Source organism: Lycium ferocissimum, chromosome 3, assembly GCF_029784015.1.
Source record: "Lycium ferocissimum isolate CSIRO_LF1 chromosome 3, AGI_CSIRO_Lferr_CH_V1, whole genome shotgun sequence".
NCBI classification, from domain to species: domain Eukaryota; kingdom Viridiplantae; phylum Streptophyta; class Magnoliopsida; order Solanales; family Solanaceae; genus Lycium; species Lycium ferocissimum.
In genome coordinates this window covers 4,756,038-4,774,228 of record NC_081344.1, presented here as the reverse complement: position 1 = coordinate 4,774,228, position 18,191 = coordinate 4,756,038, and the positions used below count along the sequence as shown (strand labels likewise).

General features: G+C 37.3%; 1 protein-coding gene and 1 pseudogene across 1 annotated transcript; both read right to left on the bottom strand.

The window, feature by feature from the left end:
* Positions 1 to 1,670: 1,670 nt before the first annotated feature.
* Positions 1,671 to 11,152, bottom strand: LOC132049386 (rhomboid-like protein 15). The gene is made up of 13 exons (XM_059440154.1): positions 10,936 to 11,152; positions 7,430 to 7,595; positions 5,669 to 5,972; positions 5,377 to 5,409; positions 5,194 to 5,285; positions 4,954 to 5,027; positions 3,880 to 3,974; positions 3,726 to 3,798; positions 2,843 to 3,012; positions 2,326 to 2,377; positions 2,185 to 2,241; positions 1,998 to 2,069; positions 1,671 to 1,919 (listed from the first exon to the last, which is right to left on the bottom strand). Exons 1-13 carry the CDS (start codon positions 10,957 to 10,959, stop codon positions 1,914 to 1,916), a joined length of 1,218 nt encoding a protein of 405 aa, XP_059296137.1. The 5' UTR covers positions 10,960 to 11,152; the 3' UTR covers positions 1,671 to 1,913.
* A 3,872-nt stretch (positions 11,153 to 15,024) lies between these two features.
* On the bottom strand, positions 15,025 to 17,260 carry LOC132050847 (F-box/kelch-repeat protein At3g23880-like; annotated as a pseudogene).
* Between the last annotated feature and the right edge of the window lie 931 nt (positions 17,261 to 18,191).

The window sequence follows — 18,191 nt, the reverse complement described above, 5'->3', positions numbered from 1 at the left end:
CGTAATTCATATATTTAAAAAACATCAAAATTACAAAAAGGGAAAAGAGGAAATAGAATAGGAAAAACAGCCTAAAGATTAATGAAGAAAAAGATCCCTATTAGAAATTTCAAATCTCATAATTATGTTTTTTCTCCAAATATGTTAAACATGAGTATCTTATATAACAACTAATTAATATATTTACGATATATAGTTTATCAAAATAATTATCAATAAGCAATAATTATGAAGAAATTGCACGGTTTGTCCTTCAAATTGGTTGGTCTTTAATTTTTGTCCTTAACGACTTATGTCTAGCGGGGACATTAGTTCTTTAAGGGCGAGGGGCATAACTTTACGGGATATTGTGAAGCGAAAATATAAGTCCTGCGAAAAAAGTTAAATAGGGACATAAATGCCAATTACCCAATAATTATTCAACAAATTGAAATGTTAGAAAACAAAAAGAGATGACCACATGATCGTAATTCGTAAGCCCCGTTCAGTTAGTCTAAGTAGGTAATTACACTAGACCACGTGAATAACTATATAATGGCCAAGTGGGCTTTCTGGGCCGGAGTCATAAGGCTCCACCTCGTCTCAGCCCAACCTCAAATATGAGATTGGACTCCGAGGCCCATGAAGCATAACCCATTACTGAGCCCGCATCTCTGCGGATTATGGCCCGGGGCCTTAACTTATGGCCCATTCACGTCATCATGTGGACCAGTTGATAAGTGAACCTTGAACCTTACATATTAGGAGCAACAAAATATTTGGTCAACTGATTTGGGAGTTGCTTCCTTTGTTATTTTTAAAGGAAAAATCTTTTAAGGTTGCGTTTAGTTTGAATATTGTTTTTTTTTTTCCCCCCAACAAAACCGATACTGCATAAATCAAACACTATCAATTGTACAAAGCAGTAGGAAGCCTCATTGACAATCCAAACTGGAAAGTTTTCACGCCAAGAGACTTCATGAAGTAATGTTAAAACTAACTTAGCAATCTATTGCTACAAGGATTAATATAAAGGCTACATCATCCATTAATGATTGAGATGCCAAATATCTTCACGTGGAAAAAATCATTTCATTATGCAGTTATTCACTTATTAATGAATCTGTCATATTCAAAACTCAGTGAATAGTGTATACCTGTTTCTAACCTTTTCTACTTAAATAGCAAGCTTGGTTTACTGTGGAGATTCAAACTCATGATGTGTGATTTGATCATACACTGCCATCTGCACTATCTTTTTCCGCATGGAACGAAAACCCTGGGGCTTATTTAACAGTTTCGCTTGGTAAAACTTATCCGCACGAATGTTTATATGAAACCATACTAATTTACCATGATTAAATAGCAATTTAAGGTGAAAAGGTATAGTATGATTTTGTTATAACCACGCTTATGAAGACATGTCGTGTATTCACTGATTTGGTGTAGGCATCACGATACGGGTAAGTATTTACCTTTTAGCCTACTAGACTCGTAGTCAGTGACAACATTAAAGCACATTATTCTTCCCAACAAGATAAAAATTGCTCCTGTAATGTACAGTACAACCTGTGTTAGAAAAAGAGAATACCTAACCTATAACTCGGAGGAAAAGAAAGACATTTAGACAGAAATGCAAATAAAATAAAATAAAAAAATCCATCCCCACATTGGATGGAGGGATAAGAAAAGAGAGAAATGATTTATTGATATTACAGCATCTAAAATCACAAAGGTATACAATTAATCTCTGTTTTAGTGGGTCAGGTGAGAGTCACACATAAGGCCATCTCTGTAAAAATTGTGTAACTTCTGTCAAATATATACAACAAAGAGGAAAATGGCCAGGGCTCAAGCAATCAGATCACTAGTTTTTGCAGAGCCTCGGCTTTGTGAGTCAAATGTTGATGTTTATCTGAAGATTTCATTTTATATTAACTCTGCATATGAGACGTTAGAAAGAATCGTTAAGAATTAGCCCCTTTATGCCTGGGATAATAATACCCGAATAGAAGTACCTGTTGGCTCAGAATTTCCACAGCAACATTCAAGTCCCCTTCAGCTGCTGCTAGTGCAACTTCCACTTGTGTCTGAGAAATCAAGATTGTTAGCGCATTCATGAGCCAGAAGTTAATTTAATCCCAGAAAGCTGTGATAAGAATTGTGTTCCCTGAATGATAAATGATGCATTCGAACTAACTGTACCTTCTCGAAACCCATTGCAACAAGTTTCTGAATCGCTTCATCTGAGGGAATGGAGTCCTATAGTCAAAGATAAAGATAATTTTTAGCATTAATAATGGTAAGGATAAACAGTTAGCAAGTGTCCAAGTCAAGGTCATATACCTGCTGTACTAGCGGTCTGGTAGCTGCAGCGGTAGTATCTACTGCTGATTGTCTGAGATGTCACAAAGAATCAAAGTATAACTGTGTTTAGAGCAAATCACAGACACCAAGCTCTTCGGTTTTAACAATAAAAGTTGAGCTATCAAACTCAACCCGTGATAAGAATGCCAGGAAATAATGGTAATTGGAGGCTCTACTTTGATCTAGATAGAAATCAGAAAATCCAGAAGAAACTATACAGTGTAAGAGAATTGTAGTTTTGTGAACACATTGAAGAAACTCCAGCTTTTCCTATCAGTAGCAATATAACTTAGACTTGGTTACTGGATCGGCCAATTTAAACACCTTGTAGTCCAAGCTACTCATTCAATCCAAGAGCAGTATATGTAAGGCAGCAGCACGTGAAAATGCAATTAAAAACATATCTATCTTGGTGCACCACCAGATGACTTGGACAAATACAAAATCAATATGATTATTAACAATTTAGCATGTAACAACAGTCTGTGTCTAGCACCTTCCAGCTAAGCTCCGCTCTCCACCTACTGTCGCTGTAGGTGAAACACGCTCAGGGCTGTTACTACCACTCAGGAGCCTCGCCTGTAACGTTGAATCATGATTTCCAGCGGTGGTCTGAGAACTAAGAGTTCTTCCTCTCCCAGGAAACCTGCTATCATCCGCCGCCGGCTGCATTTTGAACAAGTTAATATCTTGATAGACTTCAATAGACTTTTTCTTCTTATGTATATATTAGGGCACACAGACAAGAGAGCTAAGTACGTAGTGATTATTAAGCAGTTATGTAGTAGAGAATTTTGCAAGAGAAGGGTTAGTTAATACATATCTGGAACTCATCAATACACAGGATAGAAAATGGCATTAAATTCCCCTTGTTCACAGCCCATAGGTGGAATACTACATCCATGGGATTCGATCTCTCACCACATGGTGAAGGATGAGGGGCTCACACCACCTGAGCTACACCCCAACCCCACCTTTGTTAATTTCAATCACTACTCCGGTAATTACCTATAAATGTGATAACATGAAACTTTGAGCAGGTTGTGCAATTATTCTCATAAGTTACAGGGTTGCAATATGGAGTACAAAGGTAACAGTCACAAAGATAACTAGACATATTATTCTTACTCATTAAGCTACTCATCACCAGCATTGAAATCAAACAAGTATAGTGTTCCATTCTGTCAAATTTTATTTATCTATTTTCTGTGATTTATCTACCATCTTTCTCACTGCTATTCATATATTTCTTCCCCAAAAATCTCCAAACACAGTTTCATGCATGTACTATATTTCCAAAGAGTAGGAAGGACAGATCAATCCAACACTCATATGTTTATCTTCCAGTCAGATAAGTAAGTCTGGATAATCTGAGATACCTGAGCAGAGCTCTCTCTCTGTGGCATCCACGAAGAAAGGTTCTCCCAAATATTTCCAGAAAGCACTCCACTTCTGAAAGGAAGAAACATCACTATTACTGCACATGCTCAGATTAAATCAGTAATATTCTACTAAGCTAAGAACAGGATCCACCTGGAGGTCACATTTTGATTTGAATGTGTGGGTAGGTATCCTGCACCATTACCACCAGTGCACATTATAAACTTTGGTCTCCTCACACAAGTTGACTGCCCAAAAGATAGATATATAAGTATTTTGGCAAAATTCACTTTGTTATTGAAGTGCATCAGACCAAACAAATGAAATTGAGAGGTGGCCGAGGGTTTTTTTGTGCCTTATAAAAGCATGGCTCAACCACTAAAAATGGTTTACAATGATCCAAACTTCCAATATAATGATATAATGAGCAGCACAATTTCTCTCTTGTTCAAGTTGAATGCACACATCCCAAAGGAACGTAACCGGTTTGACAATCAAGAGGGAGAAAAGATACATCACTTACCTTACTTGTACATGGGCACATGAGAATGCCTTAAAATTTGGATTCTTTTCGACATCTATAAATTTATCTCTCGAGGAGTTGGTTATCTTTTGGGTCTTCTATTATCAACTCTTAGGGTTCTTGTACACTCTCTTGAGTGCTATTCCAGTAAAATTTTACATTTACCAATTGAGAAAAAAATGAACCAAAGAAATAATACGGCCTACTAAACACTTAGTTTTGGATTTCAGAGAAGAGAACACATAGCATCAGCACAAGGACTTAAGGAAGCAGAATATACTTAACGACATTGTCGTCGCCTAGGACGGACTACCCGAGGGAGCAGCAGAAAAGAGAGCCTATGATTTCTTGTAGGTGCAAACACTACACCCGTTGCTTGGTTAACACCACAGGACCAGTTTGGATTAAATCATCCATTCCCTGTCATGCTATTAGTGATGTCTCTGTTTGTGACCATTTACCATGCAAATACCCTGATCATAGGCTTAACTTATTCTTTGTCCTCTTTAAGAATTAATTGTCTACAAGATGCCAACAAACCAATGCGGAAAGTGAAGCATCAACGTAAAGAAGCAAACAAGCAAGCCAGGTCAATCAGAAGGGTGGCACTCACATATCTTTGCACCTCAAAGTTGAGCACACAAGTGGTCCAAAAAATTGAGAAATATCAGAATATCTTACTATCATTTCTTTGGAGAACTTACTAGCCAAGTGGAAGATTCAATAGCCGAGAAGAAAGAAGTCCCAGGTATTAAAACATTGAACAATCCATATGTATCTGGTACCATCAATAAAACGGAAGGAAAAAAGAAAAAAAAATTATAAGATAGGTAAACAAAAATTAATATGTAAAGATTGTGCACATAATATTCATGATACCACAAATGACACGGGACAGAATTTAGAGAACTTGAAGAGGGTCCAGCAGAGTGGAAGTCACTTACATGCAAATCCAGACAAAATACCACAAAGATGTCCAAGTAAGGAGACATTAGTCATAACAAGCTGAAACACCACCAGTAAGATCAATGCATACCTAGTGAAAAAATAACAAAATATTATAGCATAAGATGCGCATAATACAAAACATAAAACAAACGTACAATTATCAGAAAGCAAATAGTTACCATTTAGCAGGCACATTAAAGAGCCCAAACACACTGCAAAAGAAAGGAAAACTCACATTAACAAACACATGATTTCAACAACTCATTATTGATCTAATGTGACCAGACAACAAATCTAATGTCAAACAGTTTTTTGCAAATTATCGGTGCTCATATGTGACGTACATATACAAGATCATTTGATTTATACAAGAAATTCCAAACTTGTACAAAGGGAAGGAAGCGAGGAAAAATCATAATTTAATGATTTGAAAAGAGGAAACGGGATGCAAATTCAGGAAAGCAAACAAACCTTCTAGTTTGGGCCCCACTTAGACTTGTCTCCATTACAATCATTGAAAATAAGATCCCTGAGAAACCTATAGCACACTCGTCCATAAAATATGGATAAGGATGAAAGGGATTATGCGCAACCAACAATGCAATAAGAAGATGGGCTAAGGCATTGCTAACAGCCAACAGAACAATTATATATAACAGGCGCACAGATCCCATAATCCTCTCCAGCTCAGAACCCAAAGGGACCAAAGCTAACATATTAAACAGAACATGCAGTAGAGAACCATGAAACAAAATTGAGGTGAAAATCCTGTAAACTGCAACAGAAACACAAAAACTAAATCAGTATCAACACAACTAAGATACAAAGTTATGCTAAAAATGATAAGGAAAGACAGGATATCAAAATTATAGCTCCACAAAAAAGACTTTCATGCACTACAGAGCAAGCAAATCAAAGTTGAATTACGTGATTCATCAATAATGGTTGACAAATACGAGAGTTATTACAATGATTATGTATCTGAATTGGAAACTAAGCAAGAAATATTAACTCATTCCATAGGCCAAGCTTTTCCGTCGGATGCTAATCAGATCAAGGCAATGCAAGCTATGTGTATTGAAACATATCATTGAGATGCTATAAGTGAGTCTTAAACCATGTATAGTAAGTCAAAGATTATTACTGTTCATCCCAAACGAATAAAGTAAGCAAACCTCACATCATAATCCCTTCTCATCAGTTGTTCAAATATAGCTGTTCTTTACAAACTTAATAATGCTTCTTAAATTACTATACATGGTTTATGTAGTACAAAGACCCTTGTGGTCCGGCCCTTCCCCGGATCCGCGCATAGCACGAGCTTAGTGCACCAGGCTGTCCTTTTTTGTGGTTTATGTAGTAGTAGTATATAATTTGTGCCTAGACTGCTAAATAATTTCAAACATCATGGTTTAATGGACTTCGAGAACATCAGTATATAAGCGTTAGAACTAGAAACAAACTTGTGCCTAGACTGCTAAATAATTTCAAACATCATGGTTTAATGGACTTCGAGAACATCAGTGTTCTCAAACACAACTGAGGAGACCTAAGAGTTAGAACTAGAAACAAACTTTAGCTCCTATTTAACTTCAGTGACGAGCATAAATAGATACATTCCAAATCCTCATATGAAACCCAAGTTCCTCTGCTATATCCATATTAAATATTTGATTGCCATTTTTGTCCTCATCCTAGGGAAAATACTAGCTCTTTACCTTTCTCTTAGGCATAAACTAGCATATATAGCACCCAGCAAATTTACAAGTTACGGTAACCTAGAAGGATGCCAGTTAAAAATAGGTGCAATTAGCCTTAATTCTCTAACTCCTCAATCAGTGTTTGCCCTTAACCTATCAAAAGTAGTTTGCAAAGGTTTGATAGTGTCTTCCTGAAATTTGAGTATCCGTGTGGCAAATGCACGAGAAGAGATGAGTAAAATTACATGAAAGAGGAAGGTGCCAAAATCTTACAGAAAGAGATAGCGAACGACTAAAATAATTGACCATGAGAGCCCCCCCCCCCCCCCCCCCCCCAAAAAAAAAAAAAGAAAAAAAAAAAACTCATCAATGATCTAAGCAAATCCATGCATAATTATCCCCAAATTCAGTAGAAAAAATTCCATCAAATTTATCTTCCAGATAAGAATAGAGCAATTTGAATGCAGCTTAACAGGATTTCTTCTTAACAAGCAAAAGTGATGTATGACTAACACTATAGATAACTGTGTACCTTGAAATCGAGAAATTACAGCAGACGGCCAGAAGCATACTTCAGCAAACGAGTCATACCCAACCAAAAGGCAAACCAAGTAAATTACCCCACAAACAGCCACCACTGCAGATGTAAGTATAGGAATTCCTTCCCACCACTGTCCCATCCTTGTCTGCAATCCCGCCTACAAACAAATTGAAACAGGTGAGAGTCCAGATGAAAGCTATTTTCCCACCGATACTCATCTTGCTTTCAATGTCCAAGCTAGACATTATGCAGTATAAGAAATATGAGCCATTTTAATTGTTTGATGTAGGAATATGTGGAGTACAAGTTCTCTTTTTCTTCCCTTCATTGATGGAAAGACCCTTCAAATGGCTAAGCTAAGAAGGTATTCTCTCTAATTGCTTCTTATCAATAGAATACAACAACAACAACAACATACCTAGTGAAATCTCACATAGTGGGGTCGGGGGAGGGTAGAATGTACAAAGACCTTACCTCTACCTTGGGAGGTAGAGAGATTGTTTCCGGTAGACCCTCGGCACAAGGACAAGCAGTATATAAAAGACATGAAAAAAATACTGTAAAAAGCATGAAGAAGCCGTCTGGAAAAAAAACAAAGAAGCAGTAACTACCATATAGTAGTACGATAATCGAAGTACAAGAAACAACAGATAAGTAGTAGAAATCGAAGGCCAAATAAAAAAAAAATACAAGAATAATACTAAGACTAAGTAGGACAACGCTAAACTACTTGCTAGCCTTCTACCCTAATCTGTGACCTCCATAACCTCCTATCTAAGGCCATGTCCTCGGTAAGCTAGACTTATGCCATATCCTGTCTAATCACCTCTCCCCAATATTTCTTCGACATACCTCTGCCTCTACTAAAACCAACCCTAGCCAACCTCTCACACCTCCGCACTGGGGCATCCGTACTTCTCCTCTGCACATGTCCGAACCCTAGTCTCGTCAACCAGAACTACGTCATGCGCAAATAACATACACCATGGCACCTCACCTTGGATTTGTCGCGTCAGTCCATCCATCACTAAGGCAAATAAAAAAATGGGATAAGAAGCCGATCCCCAGGCGCAACCCATCACCACTGAAATGCTCCAGAGTCTGCTCCCACTATCCTTATCCCGGCCTTAGCTCCCCACACATGTCCTCGATCGCCCGGTGTACGCCAAATGTGGTACCCCTTCTCTCAAGCATCTCCAAAGAACCCCTTGGAACTTTGTCGTATGCCTTCTCAAGATCGATGAATACCATGTGCAGGTCCCTCATTCTCTCCCTATACTGATCCACCAATCTCCTAACCAAATGAATGGCTTCTGTAGTCGAACGCCCGACATGAAAACGAACTGGTTCTCGGAGATAGACACGCATCTCCTCACCCTCATCTCCACCACTCTCTCCCAAACCTTCATGGTGTGGCTTAGTAGTTTGATACCCCTATAAGTTAACAGCCATGTACCGAATGTCACCCTTATTCTTGTACAAAGAAATCATCAGATTCCTCCATTCCTCGCATTTTCGCCGTCTTAAAAATGACATTAAACAACCCAAATACCTACTCCAAACCAGCCCTGCACATTAAACAACCCAATCAGCCACCCAAACCAACCCTGCCTGCGTACTTCCAATAAATTCAACCCTCATTAGGCACGCCGCCGTCCTCGCGCATCCCGGCTAATACTCCTACACACCTGGGGCAAATTGCGAGAGCATTCGAAGGCGTTTCTCCAAATTCTGAACATACGTGTCTTCGTTTCTTTGTTTTAAGAGTTTGTGCGAAGTACGACCGCCATCTCCGTCTACCTGGCACTCCATCCTCCACGCACTCTGCCGTCTTCGTCCTTGACGTACTCACTTGATCCAGTCACGCGCCTCTCCTCTCGCTCGCTAGTCCGTGTATAACTTCTTGTCCGCGCGTTTGTCCTCTAGTTCCGCATGGGCCAGCCGGTTCAAAAGTCGCCGGCTTTGCCGTAACTCGCCAAGCTTTGCCTCTTATAATTTTATATCTTTCCCTATTCGTCCGTCTCTCCTCATCCTTGCTTTCTACCAACTTCGCATATGCCACTTATGCCTTCCACCTTCCTCGACTTCTCCATTCCACGACTAGTCCCTGCGATGCCCACCCCGCCACCTACATGCGAGACCGCAACACCTACTTTGGCAACCTTCTCTAATGCAAACGGCCCCTATCCACACATTTCTTATCAATAGAATATAAAAGTAAAATGGTGGCTCTAATAACTCGAGTAGTCCTAGATCTTAATATCACTTTTTGCTTCAGAATTAAACTTAAAAACAGAGAGCTAATAGAATTTTTTTGAACAAAGGAAAAGATAGATATAAGAGTCGTAATAAAAAGAACAGATTGAACAAGAAATATCACCGGACAATCAATTACTATAATGGATCACTTAAGGAATAAATGTTAACAAATACAAGAGGAATAATCATTCTCCAAAAGTGATAAAAAGCTTATTGTTCTCACAACAGCCTTACAGTGATATAATCACGTATATGAGTACAGGAATATAAAGAACACAGTTATTGAATAAAGTTTCCAGGAGAACTTTTGTAAGAACATCTGAAATCGATCATACTAGGAGAGCATAAAGTCAAAAGATTCATGCAATAAAAGGAGAGAACTCTATGCAATTGCAGACATCACTTGCCACCATCATTACGGATATTCTGTACTGGAAATCAATACATACTCATTCATAAATCACAATAACTTCCAACTGTATCATCAAACTATATAGCACGTGCCATAGTTACATACAGTCAACAGAATACACCATTTCGCAAAAACAGCCCCTCATAATAACATAACCAAAAAAAAAAAAAAAAAAAAAAAGGGTAAAAATCCCATCATGAAAATCCCATATAATTTTAAAGTAAAGCTAAAAAAATAACCTCAATTACTCTATTTCTCCATAAATGACATGATCAGCGATTCAAAATTCAAAAATCAAGCATTTTTACAGTCAACAGAATATCCTATTTCCCAAAAATAGTCCCTTAATAAATGACATAACCAAAAAAAAAAAAACTAACTTTCCCATCATGAAAATCCCATATAATTTTCAAATAAAGCTAAAAAAAATAACCCCAAGTTACTCTATTTCTCCATAAATGTCATGATCAGAGATTCAAAAATCAAGCATTTTTACAGTCAACAGAATACCCCATTTCCTAAAAATAGCTCCTCAATAAATTACATGACCCAAAAAAAAAAACTACCTCAATAAATTGCAATTTACATGACCAAAAAAAATTAACATAATCCCATATAATTGTCAAATAATGCTAAAAAATAACCTCAATTTACTCTATTTCTCCATAAATGACATGATCAGATATTCAAATATCAAAAATCAAGCAATTTCTTTGTTCTTTAAAACCCCCCCACTACTTTTCAAAAGTTCAATCAGAACCCTAACATTTGCATTTCGATACAACTTGTAGATCTAATTTTTGGTAACAGTGATTTAAAAAAGTACCTCAGAAACAATGTTTGGTCTCATTTTTCCTTCTTTCGAGATTTCCAATTCGAACGTTTGTTTTTTTCAGGTAGAGTGTAGAACTCAACACTAACATTTATATATACTCCTGGTTTCGGGTCGGGTCATTAATATATTTCCGACCCGAATCCATTTGTTAGCAACTAACCAAGATTTAACAAATATTTTTCGAAAAATAATTTATTTAAAAGATATATTTTCTTAACAAAAATTCATGTTTTGTTACAGAGTAAAAATTCAAAAAACTACGTACTTATTAGAAGTTGATAATAATATTAGTATAGGATAATGATGATGTTAAAGCGTTGGTTGGAACAATGATATGAATTATGCCAAAAATAAAGGAACCCGTTTCCCTCCTTGGTGAAAAATATTTTTTGATAATCAGACATAAGAAATGACTTATTTGCTGAAAATTATTTTATAAGTTAAGTCAATTAAATTATGACCTGTTTGCTACTACATCTTTTTGCGAGGAGGCTGGAATAGTGTATTAGTTGTTCATTATCTATCTATATTGAATATTATTATGTTTACAGTAATAGTTAATAAAGTCAAATATGACTTTCATCTACTGAAGCTTGTTCCATTAATTTTTGCAAAAGTTTGGATATGAAAACTCTTATATGTTGTACTCTATTATGTACTAATTTCTTAACTATGTTTTGTCTTGAGAAAATAAAGTAAATCATCTTCCATTTTACTTTTCTATTGTCGAACTCCGATTTTACTTAAACTTTGGGAATAAATTTATATACATACGGGGAGACTTGCACAAATATGATTTGAGGCAATTGCTTATATCTTGTCCTCGTTTAAGGAAGTTTTGAAAACATAGACTTGGTGTTACACAATCGGAAAAGCTGAAAAATTATGTTTGTTCAACTGTTCACCAATTTTGCCAAACAGTCAAAACTTGATACAGTTAAATTGTTCATAAATTTTGTCAAATGAAAAAATCATACTTGTGTTGTTCAATTGTCCTCAAGTTTTGTCGGGCAAAATTTATTAGTCCACCTATCTTATTAAATTAAATTGTTCACTTCACAAGTTTTACCAGATAGGTGACCATGTGTGTTTTCAATTATTCACTTGTATTTTTGGTGTCATTTCATTCTGCCTTTGATGATAAATTGTTCAAAGGTGTTACATGATGACAAATATTGCCTATGTTGTTCGCAAGTTCACTCAACATTTCCATACTTCAACGACATTTAGCCTTTTCCCTCCAATTTTCTTTTAGCAATGATTTCAATTTTATTTAGACATATGTACGGAAGAAAAGGATAATTTTTTTAATTAAGTTACTGGAATAAGATTCAACATGAAATAGTAATTATATAACACTTGCCTGCATCAACGTGATCAAATAAGTTCCATCTTCAATATGCCGACATCAACTCATTTTGGGAAATACCTTGGTTTTTCCATGACTAATCTTCAATCCAACACGACAGACTATTTAAGGCGGAGCCAGGATTTGAGGTTTGGGGGTTTGGCATTTTAAGACAGGACAATGACCTCAAGCTATGTGTAACAACCACTAAACTAACGAATAAGTACCAATATTTTATATTAAAAAAAAAGCAGCAAACTACTTAAAAACTATATAAGCATAAGCTTGAGCCGATGATCAACAAAAGTTAGAACTCTTAGCTTCTTTGACAATCAAATTTTGGGTTTAACTTGGAGCGTCTATGAAGAAACCCAACAGTCGGATGTTTTGTTTAGTGTAGATGGTGCTTTTTTTTATTTTTCAATTATCAATTTTATGTTTTGTTTTGTTAAAATAAAAAAACCTACGTATAAGAAAGAAAGAAAAAAGCTTAGGAGTTGGTTGAGTCTAGGAAACACTTATGCAGGAGTGAGCTATTTTGCTTTATTTCTGAAAAAAGAGATAGCATATAGCAAAAAAGAACTATAAAAGATGAAACCGACCAGTTTCAAACCAAGATCTCTGGAAATAGAAGGGCTTTGCAAGCCGCGCACTAACCACTGAACCGTACACTTGCTTTTGTATGTGGGTTCGCATGTAAATAATTCTATATACTTTCTGGATTTTCTACAACATAGGGTGTACGGAAAAGCTACTGGGTTCGGCCGAACGCCGTGTAACACTATAGCTCCGCCCCTGCTGACTATCAATACTTACTTGGTCGTGTCAACACTGTCTACAGGGATGGAAAACCTAGTTTCTTATCCTTGCTGGACGTACTACTCTTGCACGCTCCACTCTCAACACAATCCCTGCCTACGCAATGCAACTCAATCTTCTTCCTCCAAAAATAATTCGCAGCCTTGAACAATTGCAACGTAACTTTCTGTGGGGCTCTACTTCTCACCACCGTAAACTACACCTTGTTTGTTGGGACACTGTCTCCTCCCGAAAAAAAAAGAAGGTGGTCTTGGCATTCCTAAAATGTATCACAAAAACCTCTCCTTACTAGCCAGCCTCACGTGGCTTTTCAAGCACAATCCAACTACTCCTTGATCGCAACTCTTCCATGCTAAATACTGCTCCAACTCTGCTAATTCTCAACCTCTTCATAAAAAATCCCATCATTCCTACATATGAAAATCCATTATTCGTGCCAAAATCCATTATTCGTGCCAACCCCATTTGTCAACAAGGAATAGCATCGCACATAGCCACAGGTGAATCTATCATTCTTTGGACAGATAATTGGATTTATCCGGCTCTTTTGTTGCGACAGCTTATTGCAGGACCCCTGTTACGACATGAACCAACCCTTAAGCTTAATCAATTCTTTGCCAATAACTTGCGGAATTTTGTTGCTCTATCTTTTGATCTCCCTTCCTTTATCAAAAAGTTGCTCTACAACACTTATATCTCCTAACAAGATCAAATATTTTCTATGGTTGATTTTTCATGTTGAGCTTCCCACCAACGCATACTTACACTGCATAACAATTCGATCTAATGCCACCTGCTCCTCATGTAATCACCACCATGAGGATATTCCCCCATATCCTGTTTCACTGCCCCATCGCTACTCAATTTTGGCATCACTTCTCTATTTCTCCTCCACTAAACCACTATATGAAATGGTTCCATGTCACCTGCAATTCTCCAACAAAGACTCACCTAACTTCTACCATCTCAGCACCGAATTGCATCTTCTTCCCTTTGCCTTTTGGCATTTATGGCGCAACTGTAATAAAATCCTCCCCCATAAACCCGCTGAAACGACGCCCATTTCTACCCTTATCTTTGAAGTTTTAGAATTCTACTACCTTATTGATCCACTCCTCAAACGCCACCTTCTCCACGACCCCCAACAACATGGCACCCTCCGCCACCTGGTTCTTACAAGCTCAATACGGATGGCGCTCTTGACAAAAATCCAAATAAAGGGGGCGCGACCGGTGTCATTTGAGACCACAACGGACATTGGATTGTTGGCTATATGAAACCCCTGTATCATACCACTGTAATCTATGCTGAACTCCAAGCTTTGCTGCTTGGGTTACAAATTGCTACTGAAAACAAATTGACTCCGATACTAATCGAAACAGACTCACAAGTACTTCTCCATCTTCTTAAGAATCCCACTACAAAATACTCACAAATGCTTTCCTCCTGACAGGTTGCTCATGGATGATCTACAAATTGCAAGCTTCAGCCACATCCCAAGGGAGGGCAATGGAGTGGCCGATGCACTGGCAAAACATAGAAAATCTCTGGCTTTAATGGATGATTTCGCCTTACTACTACCTACTAACCCTCCGTCTTTTACTTTCCCTATGTTGTCTTGTACTACTATGGGAGCTGCACACTTATGTTTAGGTGCTGAACACTTGTGTTCAACTTCTACTATGTAACGTTACTTATGATCAATAAAGCTTGGTTTTAGCCCAAAAGAAAATAATATATATATATATATAAATATATATATATAAAAAAGAATACCATTTTGTCGGTGAATATACCACAAATAACAATATATTACAGTTGAAAAATAAAATGAACAAAAATGAATAAAAAAATAAATATTCTTCAGGCTGAGACGCGGATATCTCGCTCTATTTAAAGAGATTCAAGCCCACCGCGGCATAATCTTCACTGGTCCAGGTTTTATAACTCTGACTTGTCCCCTCCAAGATACAACAGCCCGTCAACGTCGTATGACTCAAACAACTCCACACTAGTTGAAGAGTCCAAAGCTCCACCATAAGAACACCTTCTTTTAACTAAATAAAACTCTCTCTTTTAAGTCACTTTTTCATGCACTCTATAATTCTCTACACACCACAAAGTAAGGATGACTATTGGATGAAAGAATGAATTAGTGGGGTATTAGGTTTATAAGAATGTGGGAGAATAATGAGATAAAGGTGAGAAGAGTACAAAGAAACTTATGGCTACACTCAGCCAAAGAACGTGGGAAATGAAGCCCCATTAGACACTTTTAATGGTAGCACTTAAAATGCTCAAAACCCAACACCTTGTTTATACAATATAATGTGTTAGATTCTCATATGTCGAGTGAATATACCAATATCATCAAAATAAGGTAATTTAGCTTGTTCTTCAAAGCCCTTCATAATATAAATAAATATTATTAAAACAAATGTTCGTTGTGAAGCTAGAGATTTTATGTCATAAGAATAATATAGTCATAAATTACAATTACGAAAACATGAAAGGCGACACTAACTTTTCGCATACTCAATTTCTAATTTATAACTTGTCTTATATTTAAGTTTTATCTTATAATGAGTGCAATATACGTACTAAGTGACTAGTTATATTAAACAGATTTAAGATATATTATTATAATTTAGCTTTAGGCCGATTTCATCTAAGCTTTTTCAACCTTTGTAGTTGTTGCATCCTTAATTGCTATTTTAGCCTTCATATTTGTCGCACCTTGTGTTTGCATCGTTTCCTTCTAGCAGGTGGGCCAAACTAGGCTTTCAATATAGATGTTTGCGTCCCAAAAGAAATAATTGTTGGTAACCTTTTGACATCTGATGGAGTCATTTTTTGGATTGTAAATCATGAAAGCTGATTGATTACCCTCAAACAAGATTTCACCTTTATTTGACATGCAAAAGAGTGGAAAAAGCTGATATCCCTTAGGTTGATGATCATGAAGACGATTGATGGTATACATCTTTGTTCAAGATTCTTTAACCCCATACTCCTTCATAATCCACACATCTGTTTGAATGCTCTGATTATTACACAAAACAGAAAGACCGCTTCCCAACACTTCCACGCACAGCGTTAAATCACAATCTCCTTCTCCATAAGAGGGTTTCTCCACTTTTCCCCATTTTCCATCAGTCACATCAACAGAAGTGATGCCCCAACCATTATATGAATGATAATCCTAAGAAGGAGAATTAGCCCAATGAAGCTTTCCATTCACAAAGATACCCTCCGACTTTGTAAATAGCCCCTGATATTGACGATCATCTACTATAGTTTTCCATGAATCAGTATTAGAACTATATATTCTGACCTCATCATGATGAGGAGTGCTGTGAATGCGCACAACCTTATAATCATCATGAAGCTGATCATTCCAAAACCATACAAGAAATGGTAACCAGATTTAGGATCACGAAATTTCTTGAACTTCTTAATTGATGGATTCCAGATAATGAAGTCTTTATGAATGGAAAAACAAATCAACCCATTAACAGAACCCAAAATCAAAACAGGTTTACGGGGATTTTTCATAGGATAATCCAAGCGAAATGTCCTAGCAACCGAGTCATAAAGCAAAGAGCTAGCGGAGCAGTCCATAAGATTGTGGTGAGGTTGAACAAATCTCATGATGAGTCTATGGTGGGTGCAGTCCTTGTTATTAACAGATATGTTTAGATGGGTCTTGGCAAATTTACGGCTAGAGATTAAACAACGCCATGGTCTTGAAACACACCCGAATCGTAAGAGGGATTTCACTGGTAGCCGTGAGAGGATTTCAATGATGAGTTCTGCCGGCAGAATAGGAATTTTAAAGCTTGAATTTTGCATCGAAAATTGACCGTGGCATCTTGGTTTGCATCGTTTTGCATGAGACTCCAATAGGGTTTCCTCCACCAGGTTTTGATATTCTTTCGTGGAAGTAACAGAACAATTTTCTTTCTTTTCTTTTTGTTTTTCGCTGTATTCTCAAACTTTTTACCAAGTGGCATGACTTAAAGAACTATTAGCAGCGTGTGTTTGAAAATTATTAGTAGGAGTATAATTTTACGGACCTTCTGGATTTTGGCTGATAATAGTTATTTTTCTTATTTAGTCAAAATTATATTATATTTTGAAATAGATAGATTTTCCCCTCATATGTTATTTTAATTTTTTCTCTATTTTGTGTGCCATAACTGAAATGTTGTTGACCTAAAGACCTCCTTTTTCACTTTTTTACATCTTACCCCCAGTTTGGATGGTAGTTTCCCGTGGTTCATTAATGTATGATTTTATATGAAATCATGTTTATTTTTATTATTCTTTAAAATTATGTTGTATGGTGTTCTTAAAAACCCGTGGTTCATCCCATGGTTACATAACCATGAAAAATTTCACTTTTTGTAACTACTTTTGGTGATTTTTTCGTGGTTACGTATTTTTTCATTATACCCCACCCTCCACTATCAACCCCACCCTACCACTCACCCCACCCCACCCCCGCTCCACCCTCCACCAGCCCACCCCACCCTACCACTCACCACCACCCCACCCCCCGCCCTACCACCCACAACCACCCACTACCCCTCACCACCACGCAACCCCACCCCCACAACCACTCACCCCTACCTACCACCCACTACCCCCATCCTCATCCCACAACCACTCACTTCACACCACCCACCCCTCCACCACCCATTTCACACCACCACCACCTAACCCCACCCCTACCCTACCAGCCACTACCCTCACCCTCATCCCACAACCACCCACCTCACACCACCTACCCCTCCACCACCCCCACTCACTACCTACTTATTTTTTAAAGTTCCTATTTTATACTTTACCCGAGTTTTATTAATATATATAAACTAATTTCTAATTAAGAGTTAAGGTATTTTTAGTAAACTTACAAGTTATTATAGATGCCATATGAAAACCAAATAATACAAATGTTATTAAATCACAACATACGATACTGGTCTATCCAAACATTGTGTTCATTAATACAAAGATAATACAATACAACACTTATGCACGTACCATACTACATTAATGAACCGCGGCAAACAACCAT

Coding starts and splice junctions, on each gene's coding strand:
- LOC132049386 (XM_059440154.1), bottom strand. CDS start 10,959: ATGAGACCAAACATTGTTTCTGAG. Junction 5,286..5,376: donor TTTAATGTGCCTGCTAAATG/GTAACTATTTGC, acceptor TTTTTTCACTAG/GTATGCATTGATCTTACTGG. Junction 2,378..2,842: donor GAGCGGAGCTTAGCTGGAAG/GTGCTAGACACA, acceptor GTGACATCTCAG/ACAATCAGCAGTAGATACTA.